General features: G+C 51.4%; 2 protein-coding genes across 8 annotated transcripts in view; one reads left to right on the top strand and one right to left on the bottom strand.

Annotated features, from left to right (window-relative positions):
* Positions 1 to 298: 298 nt before the first annotated feature.
* Positions 299 to 5,765, bottom strand: CA11 (carbonic anhydrase 11). Its single transcript, XM_041742845.1, has 9 exons — positions 5,210 to 5,765; positions 5,037 to 5,111; positions 4,183 to 4,325; positions 2,458 to 2,643; positions 2,148 to 2,243; positions 1,940 to 2,012; positions 1,630 to 1,784; positions 1,219 to 1,384; positions 299 to 421 (listed from the first exon to the last, which is right to left on the bottom strand). The coding sequence occupies exons 1-9, from the start codon at positions 5,274 to 5,276 to the stop codon at positions 396 to 398; spliced, it is 987 nt and encodes a 328-aa protein (XP_041598779.1). The 5' UTR covers positions 5,277 to 5,765; the 3' UTR covers positions 299 to 395.
* The window catches only part of LOC121484100 (galactoside 2-alpha-L-fucosyltransferase SEC1-like), a 33,986-nt gene continuing 17,849 nt past the window's right edge, over positions 430 to 16,566 (top strand). For 2 of the 7 annotated variants that reach the window (XM_041742843.1, XM_041742841.1), the window contains exons 1-2: positions 430 to 672; positions 15,722 to 15,772. The gene's annotated coding sequence lies outside the window, so the exon portion shown is untranslated. Of the gene's footprint in view, positions 673 to 8,171; positions 9,235 to 13,008; positions 13,739 to 13,850; positions 14,012 to 15,721; positions 15,773 to 16,566 lie in introns of those variants that run through there. The other 5 variants (XM_041742838.1, XM_041742837.1, XM_041742840.1 and 2 more) reach the window with 5 other exon arrangements.

Raw genomic sequence — 16,566 nt, 5'->3', positions numbered from 1 at the left:
GCCCAATGGGAGACTGCACTGGGGGCGGGACCCTGACCCAGTTCGGGCCAATGAGGCAGGCGGGAGGGGGAAGCACATGGCTCCGCGCGTGCTGCCGGGCGGGGAGGGCAGTTGGGGGAGTGAAAAGAGGTGCCGCTTAAAGGAGCCGCCAACCGAAATGTCGGTTTTGGGAAACAGGAAGCCGAAACACCGAGCGGGGCGGTTTAGGAAGAGGGAGACTGGTTTCTAGAAGCAGGCTGCTGTTCTTCAGTACCCATGTTTCCCCGCCGCGCCTAGAATCAGACCACTAAGAAACAGGAAGTATTCTGTCCCTTTAATAGCTTTGTTTTGGGGGTAACTCCCCTCCCCGTGTGGGGAGACTTGGAGAGGATGGGCGCAATCCTCGACGGGGAGTCTCAGCGACCATGGGGGGCACCATCCACTGTAAGACAGACGACACCGAGCGGAGCGTTAGTTTAGGGCTCCCTGCAGGGGGTTTGCAGGGAGGCGGGGGCTGGGCCGCGGTAGGCTCTACCACGGGGAGGCTGCGGAGGGGGAACCCGGAAGGTACCAAGTCGAGAAGTTGGGGGAAACGGGTCAGGTTCTGGACCCGCGCTGGGTTTAACCAGCAGGAGGCAGCAGGAGGGTCGAATGGGGACGTCCAGCTTCAGCATCACACGGAACTGCATGAAGGTATTCATGGGGGTGGGGGTAGGGGTCAGGGCCAAACGCCGCAGAGAAGCTAGAGTGGTGGCCCAGAGATCGCTGGGTCGAACCGCACAGGCTAGGCCGTGGAGAGGGAAGGGGGTTGTACCACGTTGATTTTCAGGAAGGGGGTGTGTGTCGGGTTATGGAACAGCTTGAGATCGTACCACATGGAAACCGGGAACGGATCCGGGCTGTACCACTTTGGAAAACCCTAGTAATGGAAAGCACGGCCCGTGGGGCGGGAGGAGCCAGGGATCTCGGGTTATATACCAAGTTGCAAGTTGCAAGTTGCAAGCGGTGAAGAGGGACAAATCACGGACCAGCTACGGTCTGTGGCGGGGAGGTGGACTGTACCATGTTGACACAAACGTAGAAGGGAGAGCGAGTGCGAGATCAGGAGGCTGGACCTTACAGAAACGGCAAAGGGGTGGGCAGGACTATATCATATTGAGAAAAGAAGGGGAGACACAGAGGCGGGTTAGACCAAGACGTGCGGGGGTGGTGGTGGTGGTGGTGGAGACTGGAGCATACCATGCAGGCGGTAGTTGGGGCCTCGGCAGCGCCTCTCGGGGTGCCGGGGGTCCCTGTTGCCCCTCAGTGCCCTGTGGGCCAAGGGCTGCAGGGGCCGGCCGTTACCGCTGAGGCTCTGGAAGATCTGGGACGGAGGATTCTGGCTCAGGAGTCTCAGGGAGTGCATCTACCGCGGAAGGGAGTGGGAAACTGAGAGTGAATCACGAAGGGTCCTAGCGAATCGTCAGAGAGGCGGCCCCGCCCCTGGAGCGGGTGGGCGGGGTCTTACTTGGCCCCAGCCCACCCCAAAGGTTGTGTGAGCCTCCTAGCTATCAGATTTGGAAGGAGGAAGGAGGGTAGGTAGGGCCTAGGGGGGAATGCCCAGGCCAGGGAATGGGTTAGCCGGGCTGGAGGGGGCAGACAGCGGGTCACCTGGAGGGAGGTGATATTGAGGGCCCGGTCAATGAGGATCCAGGTGACAGTCTCTGAGCAGGGCGGGGTGCTGAGTGACCCCTGGTAAGTGATGAAGCCAAAGGATTCGGGGAACAGGAGCTCCAGGCTCAGGTCTTGAAGAAAGTAGGCATCATCTGCGGGAATAATGGGCTAGAGTGAATAGTAAGACCCCTCCTGACCTCCTCTCCTCTGCACACACTGCTCCTCCTACCCTCCCACCCCCACCACCCCACCCCACCCCACCCCACCCCACCCCACCCCCCACAGCCCCAATGCACCAGGGACTTACTCTTGTAGGAGATGCGGGTGATGGTGTCACGGTTAAGGAGGCGGCTGAGGAAGGGGTTTGAGTTGCCAGCCACCTGTGTGGCGGTACAAGGTGAGGAGGTAGGAATCCAGAAGTCCAGGACCCCAATTCCTTCCTCCCCCAGGACCTCCCCCAGACCCAATTCCAGGCACCCAGCCACTTCCTCCCTCCCAATCTTGCCTGGGCTCACATTGACAAAGAGGCTGAGAATGGCCAGGCCATTGGGGCCCCTGGAGGCAGCGCTGAGGTTCCCATAGAGTTCTTGGTTGAAGTGGATGAGCTGCACCTGCAAGGGGAGCACAGAGTGGGGTCCCCCAGCAGAAAGGGAGGAGAGAAGGGGTGCAGCTCTGGGACCTTGGGGTCCCAAGTCAGATTAAAGATTAGTGCTTGGGGGGCAGTTCTGTGAAAGAGGAGGGGGTGAGACATGAAGAGAAAGGTGAGGTGGGAGGAAGTGGATCAACTCAGGGTGAGGTCAAGGGTCAGAGGCCAGTGGCCACCACCTCAGCAGAGAAACCCTGGTGGTTGATCTGGTGTTCAGAGCCAGCTCCGTCACGTGCTCCAAATAGCAGTCGCAGTTCACTGAGTCGGTGGCTATAGAGGAGGGGACCCCCAGACACATTGACCACGGGCCGGGGCGCAGGCAGGAAGGAGACATGGCGGCCGGTGTTGTACAGTGTTCCCCGGAGCTGCAGGAGAGGTGGAAGCCGTCACTGGGTCAAAGAGAGATCTTTTCCCTCCTGTGTCATACTGGTACATTTCCTGCTTCCAACAATTATTTAATAATTCAGCATAATTTGAACACCAATGACTTTCCGGGCTCTGTTCTAGCCCATATAGGTGCTCAATATCGGTGAATTTATTCGACTAACAAATATTTATTGAGCTGCTACTGTGTGCCATGGATGCCAGGAAGAGAGCAATGAACAAGTAGACAAAAACCCCAGGCCTCGTGATACTTGTGTCCTAATGGAGCAGAGGGCAGACAATAAATAATGAATCATATAAGAAACTGCTTAATTAATTACATCTTATGCTTATGCGGGGAAGAACTGAGAGCTCTGAGAAAGCATGATGGGAAACCCAGCCTTGATTGGGGTGTGGGTTGGTAGGGTGAGGAGAGGCCTTGGTGAGAAAGTGATGTTTGAGTGGAGACCTAAAGGATAAGTAGGAATTCGTTGCAAAGAGCAGGGAGAAGGGCCTTCCAGGAAGAGGAAACAGCAAGTGCAAGGGCCCTGAGGTAACCTGTTTCAGTAGTAGTGAAGGGGCCAGTGGAACCAGTACCTGGTGAGCAAAGGGGAGGTGATAGGAGCCAGATGGTCCACGGCCTTGTGGGCAATGATGGGATGTTTTGTATTTTTATTTAAATAATTGTATATATCTATATATCTCACACCTAGCACAGTGCCGGGCATGTGGTACTTGCTGTATAACTGTTTGCTAGCGTTACTTATCCTAATAGGTTTTTGAGCAGGAGAGTGGTGTGATCTGATTTGTGCTTTTAAACATCTCTCTGGCTGTGGGGTAGAGAATGGATTGCAGTAGGCAGAGAACCAGGCCAGCTAGCAAGCTATGGCACCAGTCCAGATGCAAGGTGATGGTGGGGGCAGCAGAGAAGACACAAACTGAAAAGATCTAAATGATATTTAGCAGGGAGACTAAAAAGGGCCCAGACTAGCCATGGGAATGAGGGCAAGAACAGGTTGGGAATAGCTCCCTGGCTTTTGGTGGGGGCAGCTGAATGAAGAGTGGTCCCAGCTCTTAAAGGAAATGGTATTGCAAAGTGGGCAAGAGCATGGATGCTAGGACCACACCGCGTGGGTTTGAATCCCAGTGCTGGCACTCTAGCTGTGTGACCTCAGACAAGTACCGCAATCTCTCTGTGCCACAGTTTCTGCATCCTTAAAATAAAGTGAATAATCGCATTCACCTCATGGGGTGGTTGGGAGAATTAGCAAGATTATCAAGATTATCAAGCTTTTAAAACTGCACCTGGCACGGGGAACAGTCTGTGTTACCATTGCTTTTACCACATGGGAAAAACGAGGGAGCCATGTTTGGGGGAGGGAAGAACAGGTGATCCCTTTTAGAGTCTAAGCAGCCTCCTTTCCACCCAGTGTGCACCCCTCCTTGCCCTAGGCGGGCCAGCCACCTCAACACCCCCCCCCCCCCCCCCCCTCATGCCCACCCCTAGGGGATTCGGTGACCCCTCCCACCAGGCGCCTTACCTTCTCTCCCCCAGTGCTCAGTCTCAGTGGAGGCAGAAAGGGGTCGTAAAGGACCCTCTTCAGCTCCACATCCACGGGGCTCTGTCGCTTCCCCACAGCACACAGACTCCAGGCTGCATTCACTAGGCCCCAGAAGGGAGGCCCTGGAGGCAGGAGTAGGGCAGGGAGGAAAGGGAGTCAGAAACAGGGACTGGATCCCCAAACTGGGAACCCCTGAAAAGGCTGTGTTTTGGGGTCCCGGATCTCAGGAGAGGAAGGGCAGGGGATGGGGACTCCTGGGTCTGAGGGAGGAGGGGGCTGGGATCCAGAATCTTGGGCCATAGAAGATCTTGAAGGAGTTTCCAAAGACCATCTAGCACCCTCCTTGCTCAAATCTGTCTTCAATTAAGTCATTGGGAAAAAGGAACTACAACTCCCAGCAGGCCTGAGGACAGCCAGCCTACCCATCCGCTGCCTGCCTGCGTCAGAGCCCATGGGAGTTGTAGTTCTTTCCGTCTCCCTTGTCCCACAGCTGGATAATGAATGTATTGGGAAGAGGAGTTGCAAGAGAGGGCTGGCCAAGGCTGGGGACCCGGCCACGGAACCTCTGGTTGCCAGCAGCAGCCAGTCCTACCTGCCTATTTCCCTGCAAACCGGCACTCACACTCTCTTGCTCCCCCACACTCCTTCTTTCCACTCACTCCCACTCACTACTTGAAATGCGCATAAATAATGTCCCATGGTGAGCCGCTGGGGTTCACAGGCTGGGCCCCACTGTGGAGGGAGGGAGGAAGAAAGGAAGGGGCTGGGACTCTTGGGTCTGAGGAAGGAGGCACCCGACAGCCCCGACTCCTGGGTCCCCACCCTGGCTGCACCTGGCACGAAGTTTCCCTGGAGATTATCCTTGTAGCTCCACCAGTCCTCAGGGTCAGGTGCAGGTCCAATGTGAGCTGGGGAGAGAGCAGCCTGAACCCCTCTCCTTGGCACCCAACCCCCACCGCTCCCTCAGGAGTTCCTGCCCCAACCACCCCCCCACCCCAGGCCTTACCTGCCGCCCCCAGTGCGGCCCAGAGTACCAGCGCTCGAGGGGCGCTCAGACGAGCGGCAGCCCCCATCCTGGGGAGGTCTCTGAGCGACTCCTTCCCAATGTCCTGGCCACCCCCCTGTCTCAGCTCCTCCTAACCCCCTCTGTGGGACCCTCTCCTTCCAGGACTTCCAGCCTGCCTCTCCTCCCTACAGGGAGTCCCGTTCCCCAAACACTGAGGCAGCGGGGACGGAGACCCCCCCCAGATCTGCTCTCTGTGCCTTTCCTCCTTTCGCTCCTGGTTTCTCCAACCTTCCAATCTCCCTCTACCTCTGGATCTTCCTACTCCTCTCTCTGCCTCCTGCTTCTCCCCGGGGTTACCTCCTGGCTTCTAATCCACACCCCCTCTTCTCTCTCTTTTCTCCCAGCTCCCCTGAGCCACCTAACCCCATGTCTCCATCCTGCTTCTCTCTCCTCCTCTCGGTCTCCCTCGTCTCCAGCTTCTTTCTCGCCCAGTCTCCCCACCTCCTCCTCTTCTGCCTCTCCTGTTTCTCGTCTCTCTCTTCCTTCGTCCCTGCTCCCTCCTCCCCCTCCCTCTCTGATCTCTCTCTGGGTGTTATTTAATTTTTTTGTCGTTGTTGTTGGGGGGGAGGGCGGGTGATCTCACAGCAGCAAACACTCCTCGGACTGGTGTGTGTGTGTGTGTGTGTGTGTGTGTGTGTGTGTGTGTGTGTGTGTGTGTGTAGGGGGTGCCCAGGGGGCAGGATGGAGGGGTCGCTAGGAGCTGATCCCCAGCTTCCAGCTGTGCCGGGTCCAGGGGCGTGGGGGTGGGGATGGGGGTGGGAGGTGGCCCGGACACCTGGGGCCCGAAGCTGGCAGTTCCCATCCTCCGCAGAAGGGGGAAGGGGGGGCGCTTAAGGTGGAGCTGGGAGAGTCCTCCGAAGTCTCGGTGCTCGGGGCCGCGGGCGCCGGAGGATCCGGGGTCCCCCAGCTCGTGGGGACTCGGGTTGGAACCTGCACCGGGGCCTGCAGCCCCCGCCAAAGGCTCCAGTGGGCCTCGGCTGGGGGCTGCCTTAACCGGGCCGAGGGATCCCCCTGGGAGACCGGGGTGCGGTGCGCGCAGCTGACCAGGAGGGGGAGGCAGAGACCTGGAGAGGGACCGAGCGCCGGGAGGAGGAGCCGGGGAGGCCCAGGCGAGAGCCGGAGGTGAGGTCGGAGAACTGCAGAGGCTTAGCATGGAAAGGAAGCCTGAGATGGATACGGGGTGACATGGAGGGAGGGAGCCTGCTGGAGATGGGGGGTAGGGAAAGGGGGAGAAGGAGAGAGACACAGAGACACACACACAGAGATACAGGTAGAGTGAGAAAGAAATATATATACTGATGGAGGCGGAGAGAACTACAGAGACACACACTTAAGCCATAGCAGCAAAGACACCCACCCAGCTGGTCAGAGATGGAAGAACAAGCTGGCAGGCAAGGGGGGTGGGGGTGGGAGTGGAGAGAGACAGAAGCCCAAAAGAGATCCAAAGACAGAGAGAGACAGCAAATGCCAAAGAGAGAGACAGAGAAAGAGGCAGACACACACACACACACACACACACACACACACACACACACACACACACACGCCCACCTCTGAGTAGAGTTGCTCATGCAGAGAAAGGTCACCAGAGAGGGGCAGATGGCAGAGACCCCAGACCCAAAGAGAGGGAGGGAGGCCCAGAAACAGACCAAGTGACATCAAGGCAGAGAGTAGAGTCAGGAAGACAGGCATTCAGATAGAGAATTGGGAACAGACATTCAGAGGCCCTAGAGATGGAGGGGACAGAGACACACAAAGAGAATCAGAAATGGAGAGAGAGGGGATCCCTGGGTGGCTCATCGGTTTAGTGCCTGCCTTTGGCCCAGGGCAGGATCCTGGAGTCCCTGGATGGAGTCCTGCATCGAGCTCTTGGCATGGAGCCTGCTTCTCCCTCTGCCTGTGTCTCTGCCTCTCTCTCTCTCTCTCTCTCTCTGTCTATCATAAATAAATAAATAAATTCTTAAAAAAAAAAAAAAGAAATGGAGACTGAGAAAACACAAGAAAGGTAATTTGTTACTTAGCCATTGCCGCATAGCAAATTACCCCAAAACTCAGTGGCTTTGAGAAACAAACAGGTGTCTAAGGATTTGGAGTTTGGGAGTGGCTTAGCTGGGGTGTTCGGCTTGGGGCCTCTCATGAGGGTCCAGTTGGGCCCTAGGCCAGGGTGCAGTCATCTGAAGGTTCAGCTGGGGGTGGGTAGTCACTTCTGAGCTGACCTACGTGATGGTCACTAGGAAGCCTCAGCTCCTCGTCACTGTGCCTCTCTTGAGGCCTATAGGGGCACTGGTGTGACCTCACAGTATGGCTGCTGACTTCCCCAGAGTGACTGGTTAGAGAGAGAGAGAGAGATGTCTTGTATGACCTAATCTCCAAAGTCACACACTGTCACTTCTGTTTTATTCTTTTCCTCAGAAGTGAGTCACTAAGTATAGCTCACAGTCAAAGGGAAAGCCATTAGGCTCCTCCTCTTGAAGAGAAGAGTTATCAGATAATTTGTGGGCTTGTTTTAAAACCATCACAGGTGGGGAGGGGGTCTGGGGGGCGCAGTCAGTCGAGCACCCTACTCTTGGTTTCTGCTAGGGTCATGATCTCAGGGTCTTGGGATCAAGCCCCCCATTGAGCCCCGTGTTGGGGTCCATGCTCAGTGGAAAGTCATCTTGGGATTCTCTCTCTCTGTTTCTCCCTCGCCCATGTCCCCTTCCCCCACCATGCTCTCTCTCTCAAATAAATAAATAAATATGAAAAAAATCAAGATTTTACCTTTTTTAAAAGATTTTATTTATTTATTCATGAGAGACACACAGAGAGAGGCAGAGACATAGGCAGAGAGAGAAGCAGGCTCCCTTCAGAAAGCCTGATGCAGATCCCAGGACCTTGGGATCACAACCTGGGCTGAAGGCAGATGCTCAACCACTGAGCCACCCAGGTGCCCCTCCAGATTTTACTTTTTTAAAAAAATCACAGTTGGGGGAGAAGAGGGAGACAGAACAATGGGGAGAAATGAACCCTTACAGACCCATGATGCTTATAGGTCAGTGGGACATTTATTCAGAAATGCAGTAACATTTGGAGAGGGAGGCACCATGGAAACAGGAAAAAGAGGCCAGACAAAGAAAACAGCAGCAATAACATCATTATGATCATTATTAATTACAGTAATAAGAGCCGGCACGTAAACCACCCAGTATATACCAGGCAAAGTTGGAGCACTCTCTGTGAACTCACGCATGTCATCTTCTGATGAGGGAGAGACTGTTATCCGGTTTTACAGATGAGGAAACCAAGTGTCAGAGGGCATAGGTGACCTGCCCAGAGTTCTACAGGAAGTGGTGGGGCAAGGGAGGAAAACAGAGCAAAGAGGGATGAGAGAAAACATGATGGAGGCATCTGTGAGGAGAAGTGGGGAGCATATTGAGGAAGTGGTGGAGGGACCCCACTCTGGTGGAGAAATAAATCAGGAAGAAAGGGCACCGTCCTGATCAGTATTTTCTAGGTGCCAGGTGCTCTATAGACTTTTGCTTCAACCATCAAAGTGGCCCCAGGAGGTGGTGGGGTTAGGATGAGCCCCATTATACAGATAGAACACTGAGGCTGGACAGAGATGGAAGTGACTCATCCAAACCCCCCCAAAAGGTGCCCAGAACCTGAGTAGGACCTAATCTAGAAAAAAAAAAAAAAAGGTCTTTGCAGGTGTAGCTGAGGTATGACCATGAAATCGGATCATCCTGCACTCAGTATCTGGCTTGTCCAATGAGAAGCGACCTTATGAGAGAAAGGCGGAGGGGGATTCGAGATGACAATGTGACGACAGAGGCAGAGACTGGCTGGCGTGATTCAGCCACAAGCCAAGGAACACCAGGAGCCACCAGAAGCTGTGAGATGCAGGGAAGGATCCTCTCCTGGAGTCTTCAGAGGGACTGTGACCCTGCTGACACCTCGACTTGGGACTTCTGGCCTCCAGAACTGTGAGAGAATCAGTTTCTGTTGTTCTTAAGCCACGCAGTTTGTGGTCATTGTTAAGGGCAGCCAACCCCTGAGGTGGGGAGAGATAACGAGAAAGACCTGGAACTTTTTAGAGACTGGTGACAATGAAGGAGCCCGAGATACCAGTAGGGAGAGATTGACAAGACTGACTGGAATAGCAGGTTCCGGGCAGCCCCAGTGGCTCAGTGGTTTAGCGCCACCTTCAGCCCAGGGCGTGATCCTGGAGACCTGATCCAGTCCCACCTCGGGCTCCCTGCATGGAGCCTGCTTTTCCCTCTACCTGTGTCTCTGCCTGCCCCCCCCCCCCTCTCTGTGTGTGTCTCTATGAATAAATAAAATTAAAAATCTTAAAAAAAAAAAAAAGGAATAGCAGGTTCTACCTATAAGTTGGCTCTCCTCCTCCAGGAATCCAGGAAGCCTTCTCTGACAACCCCATGCCCCCAGCCGGGGTCAATGCCTGCTGTGCACATTCCCCATGCCCTGTGCTATCTCCATTAGAGCCTAGATCCCATTCCCTAATGTCCCCGTGTCCCGTGTGTCCTCCCTCAAGGGCCCAGGCCTGACCCATCTCTGGGTCCCCAGCATCATTCCCCACAGGGCACAAGGAATCCTCAGGAGAGAAATCAAACACAATTTAATAAGATGAGGCTCCTGGTGTCTCTCCCCAGAGACTCTGGCCCCCTCCTGTATGCTTGGGAGACAACTGGATTTCCCACAAGGCCCAGCTTGTGGGCCTCACCTCCTCCAGAAAGTCTTCTCTGATCTAACAGGTGAGGCCCCATGCTGGGTCTATTATTACACATCACACCAGATGTGACTGTACATAGGTTTGTCCCCTACCACACCCTCCCAGCCTGGGAGCCCCTGCAGGGCAAGTCCTGGGTCTGACTCAGGTCTCAATCCTGGCATTTCCCAGGGAGATCTCAGGAGAATATGGGGTTTTTTTGTTTTGTTTTGGGGGTTTGTTTTTTTCTTTTTTTAAAGATTTTATTTATTTATGAGAGACACGGGGAGAGAGAGAGAGAGAGAGAGAGAGGCAGAAACACAGGCAGAGGGAGAAGCAGGCTCCATGCAGGGAGCCTGATGTGGGACTCGATCCTGGGTCTCCAGGATCACGCCCTGGGCTGAAGGCAGCGCTAAATCGCTGAGCCATCAGGCCTGCCCTGTTTTCTTTTCTTTTAAGTATGCTCAATGTCCATCGTGGACCCAGGGCGGAGCTCGAACTCATGACCCGAGATCAACACCTGAGCTAAGATGAGGAGTCGGACCCTTGAATAACTTGAGAACCCTTGAGACACCAGGAGTATGTGTTGAATAAACAAATGAGTGAATGAATTCAAAATAAAGAGGGCAGCTCGGGTGGCTCGGCAGTTTAGTGCCGCCTTCAGCCCAGGGCCTGACCCTGGAGACCTGGGATCGAGTTCTGCGTCGGGCTCCCTGCGTGGAGCCTGCCTTTCTCTCTCTCTCTCTGTGTCTCTCATGAATGAATGAATAAAAATCTTTAAAAAAGAAAAAAAAAGAGAGAGAGAGAGAAACTCCGGAGCACCTGGGTGTCTCAGTGATTGAGCGTCTGCCTTCGGCTCAGGTCGTGACCCCGGGGTCCGGTCCTGGGATTGAATCTCACATGGGGTCCCCCAAGGGAGCCTGCTTCTCCTTCTGCCTGTGTCTCTGCCTCTCTCTGTGTGTCTCTCATGAATAAATAAATAAAATCTTAAAAAAAAAAAAAAAAAACAGACTCCAGTATTCAGAAATGGTTGAGAAAAAAATTTTTTTGCATGAGGGTTAAGAGGAAGTCTTCTGGGTGGAAGAGACATTCTCCTAACTCTTTTTTAAGATTTTATTTATTTGAGAGAGAGAGTGCATGTGAGAGAGAACACGAGTAGGGGGGAAGAGGAGGGGGAGAAGCAGACTTCCCGCTGAGCAGGGAGCTCAACATGGGACTTGATCTCAGGGTCCTGAGATCATGACCTGAGCCAAAGACAGATGCTTAAGTGGCTGAGCCACCCAGGAGCCCTCTAACTTTTTCTGTCCCCATAGCCAGGGCCCCAGCTCAAAACTTATCTTTTCCCCCCCGCTGACCTTCCCCTCCCAGACTCTCCTCCCCCTGCAGTGTACCCTTCACAGATCCCAGAGTTTATCCTGCCTCGGCTCTAGCCACAGCAGTCCCACTGATGCCCAGGGTCCCTGGACGGAGCACCCACCCCTTGTTCGTTCTTTCTTTCTTTCTTTCTTTCTTTCTTTCTTTCTTTCTTTCTTTTTTTCTTTCTTTTTTTAAAGATTTTATTTATTCATTCATGGAAGACAGAGAGAGAGAGAGAGGCAGAGACACAGACAGAGGGAGAAGCAGGCTCCATGCAGGGAGCCCGATGTGGGACTCAATCCCCGGGTCTCCAGGATCACGCCCTAGGCCAAAGGCAGACGCTCAACCGCTGAGCCACCCAGGCGTCCATCCTTGCTCTTTTTTATGGTCACCAAATCCTTCATCTGTTCTTCAAGACCTACCTCGAATGTTACTTTCCCTAAAATGTTTCCTGATCTCCAGCTAGGTTCATGGCCCTCTCTGGGCTCTCCCAGTAAACTGAGCCACCTCAGTGATTGACTGTGGGGTGGTTGTGGGTTTTTTTAAGTTTTAAAAATTTATTTAGATAATCTCTGCACCCCATGTGGGACTGGAATTCAGAACCCCAAGGTCAAGAGTTGCATGCTGTTTGGACTTAGCCTGCCAGCCCCACATCACTGTTTTTTTCTCACAGAGGACTGACCCACCCTCTCCATTGTCCAGAGATCTCCCATGGCTCCCCAGTGCTCCCTAGGAGAAACACACAGGTCCTCAGCCTGGCCTTAGAGGCCTCACATGCCTTGACTACCACCAATCCCCAGCCTCATTGCTCTTCTCTTACCATACCAGGCCCTTGGGCTTCCAGACCTTTGCACAAACTGTTGCCTTTGCTGTTTTCTTTCCCTCTTCTCTGCTGGGAAAATTCTTACCCAGGCTCTTATGTACAACAGGAGTCTGCTCTTTCAGAAAGCCATCGGTGGTGGTGAGGTGGGCAGGAGCCTCCTCTGAGCTCTAGAAGCCACCTGTGTTGCCCCCATTATAGCACACAGACAGACTGGGCTCGATGCCCAGAGGAGGAGGGAATGGCCAGGCCGGAGGTGGGTCCCAGATGTGGATTTCATGCCTATTTGTCACGGTTGCTGGGAACAAAGTTTGGGTCATGGGGAACATATGGGGCTTGTCCTGCTCCTCACTTTCATCTTTTTCCTCCCTGGCCCCTGGGTGGGAGGCAGCAGGACCAGGGCTCTCCAGGCCTGGGTGGTTCCCACAGCCCCTCTTCACCTCCTCACCTTGAGAGCAGGGAGCAAGCTGCTGTCAACTTCCACTCCCTTGGGGAACCCAGCAAACTCTGCAGATATGTATTCTCGATTTCTGGACTTGTCTCTCCTGGGGGGAGGTGTAGCCACCAGACACTTAAATAATAACAAATTCAAATGGCTCTTCCTCTGTGCCAGGCACTGTTCTAAGCCCGTTAAACCACATAGTAACTCTTTTAATCCTCATAATATGTCCTGTGAAGTGCCTGGCTGGCTTAGTCAGTGGAATATGCTACTCTTGGTCTCAGGGTTGTGGGTTTGAGTCCCGTGTTGGGTATAGAGATTGCTTAAAAATAAAATCTTAAAATAATAATAATAATAATAATAATAATATGCCCTGGAAGTTACTTCCTATCATCATTATTATCATCCCAATTTTACAGATGAGAGAACTGAGGGATACGGAGAAATTTGACCCCAAGCTGCCTGGCTTCTGAGTTTATGCGATTCATGAAAATGGTCTCTAGAGCAGTGCTGTCCAATAGAACTTTCTGCAATGGTGGACATGTTCTATATCTGCTCTGTCCAGTGTGCTGGCCACCAGCCACTTGAATTGTGGCTAATGCAACTGAGGAACCGAATTTTATGTTTTATTTCATTTTAATTGCTTTAAACTTAAATAGCACAATGTGGCTAGTGGCAACCATATCAGACAGCTTCGCTCTATAGAACCAATGCCAGCTGCTTGCTGTGTGACAGTCACTAAGATTCCTTGTCTCTCTGAGCCAGTTTCTTTCTTCATGGAAGAGATGGCTAAGAATGCTGGCCAAACCCAAACAAACCTGGGTTTGAATCTCTTCCCTCACCTCAAGGTGCAGTCTCCCAGGAGCCTCAATTTCTTTTGTATAAGGGGATAATAAGACCAGCCTATTAATTCAACAAATCCTTGAGTACCTATTAAGTCCTAGGGGTTGTGTTTACAGCATGGGACAAAACAGACACAAAGGCACGGTCAGGACAGTAGGAGGCGGAATGGAATGTCAAGGCCATACTACTTTGAATCTCAGCCTCTCTCTTCCAGGAAATGGGAAAAGGCTGCTCTGCCTAGCACTTCATGATGTCATAGAATACTCTGGGCCCTGATGGGCTGAGGGCCTAGCATAAAGCCAGGTTGGCTAATTTTCCTAAATTTCCTTACTTTTAACTTGATACCAAAACACCCTATTTAGCTGGATCCAAGACCACACAGCATCAAAGGTTGTACTTCCCCCTTGTCTTGCAGCTTAGGTGTGGTATCACCAAATTCTGGCCAGTGAGATAAGAACAGGCGGATTCTGTAGCAGTTTTTGGAAAAGATCGCCCTAAATCAGCTGTGCAGACTTTTGGGCTTTTCTCTTTTCCTTCTTCCATCCTGCTGCATTCTAAGGATGTTGGAGAGGAAAGGTAGGTTTCCACTGGCTTGACTACATCCAGACCTCTTTTATGCAAAAGAGAAATCAATTTCTTTTCTTTTCTTTCTTCCTTTCTTTCTTTCTTTCTTTCTTTCTTTCTTTCTTTCTTTCTTTCTTTCTTGAATTAAATTTCTATCTTGCTTAACCCCACTATTATTTGAGGTTTACCATAACTCCTAATAATACAGATGCTTGAGGGACCAGTTCAGGTTCAGTCAGACTGCAAGTTAGACATTTTTGTTTTGTTTAGTTTGTTTAATTTTTATTTAAATTCCTATTAGTTAACAGACAGTGTAAAATTAATTTCAGGTAGGTTAGGCCATTTTTTGATCTGGTTTCTGAACAAGTACTTATTGACCATATACTATGTACCATGCACCTTCGTAGGGATGAGGGTGCCTTCGAACAAATCAAAATCCCTGCTCCTGTGGAGTTCATGTTCTAGTGGAAGAGACAGAAATAGTAACCAAAAAGACAAATATTTATTGTCACTTGATGGTAAGTACTAAGAAGAAGGATAAAGGAGGACAAATGAATGAAAAAGATTTTTTTTTTTTGCAGAATCTACTTAAACCTAGTGTTTAATTTTAATGTACCATTCTGTTTACCCAACCCAATATGTAATGTTGCTATCATCTTTCCAGATAAGATAGCTTGAAATGCTCTTTAAGATTCTCAAATTAAGGGGATCCCTGGGTGGTGCAGCAGTTTGGCGCCTGCCTTTGGCCCAGGGCGCTATCCTGGAGACCCAGGATCGAGTCCCACGTCGGGCTCCCGGTGCATGGAGCCTGCTTCTCCCTCTGCCTGTGTCTCTGCCTCTCTCTCTCCGCCCCCTCCCCATCTCTCATGAATAAATTAAAAAATCTTAAAAAAAAAAAAAGATTCTCAAATTAAGGGGCACTGGGTGGCTCAGTGGTTGAGCATCTGCCTTTGGCTCAGGCCATGAACCCAGGGTCCTGGGATCAAGTCCTGCATCAGGCTCCCTGCAGGGAGCCTGTTTCTCCCTCTGCCTATGTCTCTGCCTCTCTCTGTGTGTCTCATAAATAAATAAATAAAACCTTAAAAAAAAAAATGGTTAAGGACTTTACGATGTGGAGATTTTTCTGGATTATTTGGGTGAGCCCCATCTGATTGCATGGGTCTTTATTTGATTTTTTTAAAGATTTTATTTACTTATTCATGAGAGACACAGAGGGAGGCAGAGACACAGGCGGAGGGAGAAGCAGGCTCCCTGCAGGGAGCCTGATGTGAGACTCAATCCCAGGACCCCAGGATCATGCACCGCTGAGCCACTCAGGCATCCTGATCTGATGGGTCTCTAAAAGCAGAAAACCTTTCCCAGCAGGAGGATAAAAGGTGTGAGGACAGAAAAAAGAGGCAGGAGGGGCACCTGGGTTAGTCAGTTAAGCATCTGATTCTTGATTTCAGCTCAGGTCATGATCTCAGGGTCCTGGAATCGAGCCCCGTGTCAGGTTCCATGCTCAAGCAGAGTCTGCTTGTCCCTCTCCCTCTGCTCCTCCCCCACTCACTCTCTCATAAATAAATAAATAAATAAATAAATAAATAAATAAATAAATAAATAAAAATAAGATCTAAAAAAACTGCAATATAATAAATTTGTATTGTTTTCAGCTCCTGAGATTGTGGCAATCTGTTATGGCAGCAATAAGAAAATGATTACACGGTTCTTCTCTCTTCCCAGGCACATGACAGAATTCTACTTCCCCACCATCATGCTATTAGGTGAAACCATGTGAGTATTCCTGACCAACGAGCTATGAATGTAAGTGCTGGAGTCATTCCTGGGCCAAAGCATTTATTTCTTGTGTGAGACCAAGACAGCTCTCTCCCTGCTGCAGTGATCAAGATGCCATGGATTGCATTTGGTGCAATGATAAGATGGTAGATGTCTCTCAGCTGGAGTCCTTGAATGACTCTGTGGGAAACCATCCCTTGCTGACTTGGATGAGACACATACACGACCAAGAAATCAACTTTCATTTATCATTCCAACAGAGCTAGGTAAACTGAGTAATGGAAGGTCTCAATGGAGTGTGGGCACTAGCTTGCTGTTATATGAGAAAGTACATCCTAGGGAGAGAGAATAGCAAGTTCAAAGGCCCTGGGACAAGTGTGCTTGATTTTTAAAAGAACAGGAAGGAGGTCAGTGTGGCTGAAGAGCTGTGAATGAGGGGGAGTCGTAGGAGGTGAAGTCAGTTATGTGGTGGAAGTACATCATGTAGGGCTCTGTAGGGCAGGGCAAGGACTTTGGATTTTATTCTGAAAGAGATAGGAAGCCATTCAAGAGTTTTGGCATAATAGGATCATGATCTGACTTGGGTTTTAAAGCCAACATCCTGGTTCTATATGAAGAAAACTATAAGGGGGTGAAGGGAAAACCAGTATGGAGACTACTGTAAAAATCCAAGAGAACAATAGTGGTGGCTTGGACTGAGTAGTAGCAGTGGACATGGTAAAAATGCTTGAATTATGAACATATGGAGTTGGTGGAGTGTACAGGATTTGCTGATGGACAGGACATGCAGG

Source organism: Vulpes lagopus, chromosome 2 (genome assembly GCF_018345385.1).
Source record: "Vulpes lagopus strain Blue_001 chromosome 2, ASM1834538v1, whole genome shotgun sequence".
Lineage (NCBI taxonomy): Eukaryota > Metazoa > Chordata > Mammalia > Carnivora > Canidae > Vulpes > Vulpes lagopus.
Note: the sequence above shows the minus strand (reverse complement) of the source record. Positions and strands in the feature narration are given on the sequence as shown.

Excerpts from the sequence above, each read along its gene's own strand:
- CA11 (XM_041742845.1), bottom strand. The coding sequence starts at position 5,276 with ATGGGGGCTGCCGCTCGTCTGAGCGCCCCTCGAGCGCTGGTACTCTGG. Across the intron at positions 2,644-4,182 it reads TGAGCACTGGGGGAGAGAAG|CTCCGGGGAACACTGTACAA; the intron begins GTAAGGCGCCTG and ends CCTCTCCTGCAG. Across the intron at positions 2,244-2,457 it reads ACCAGGGTTTCTCTGCTGAG|GTGCAGCTCATCCACTTCAA; the intron begins GTGGTGGCCACT and ends CTCCCCTTGCAG.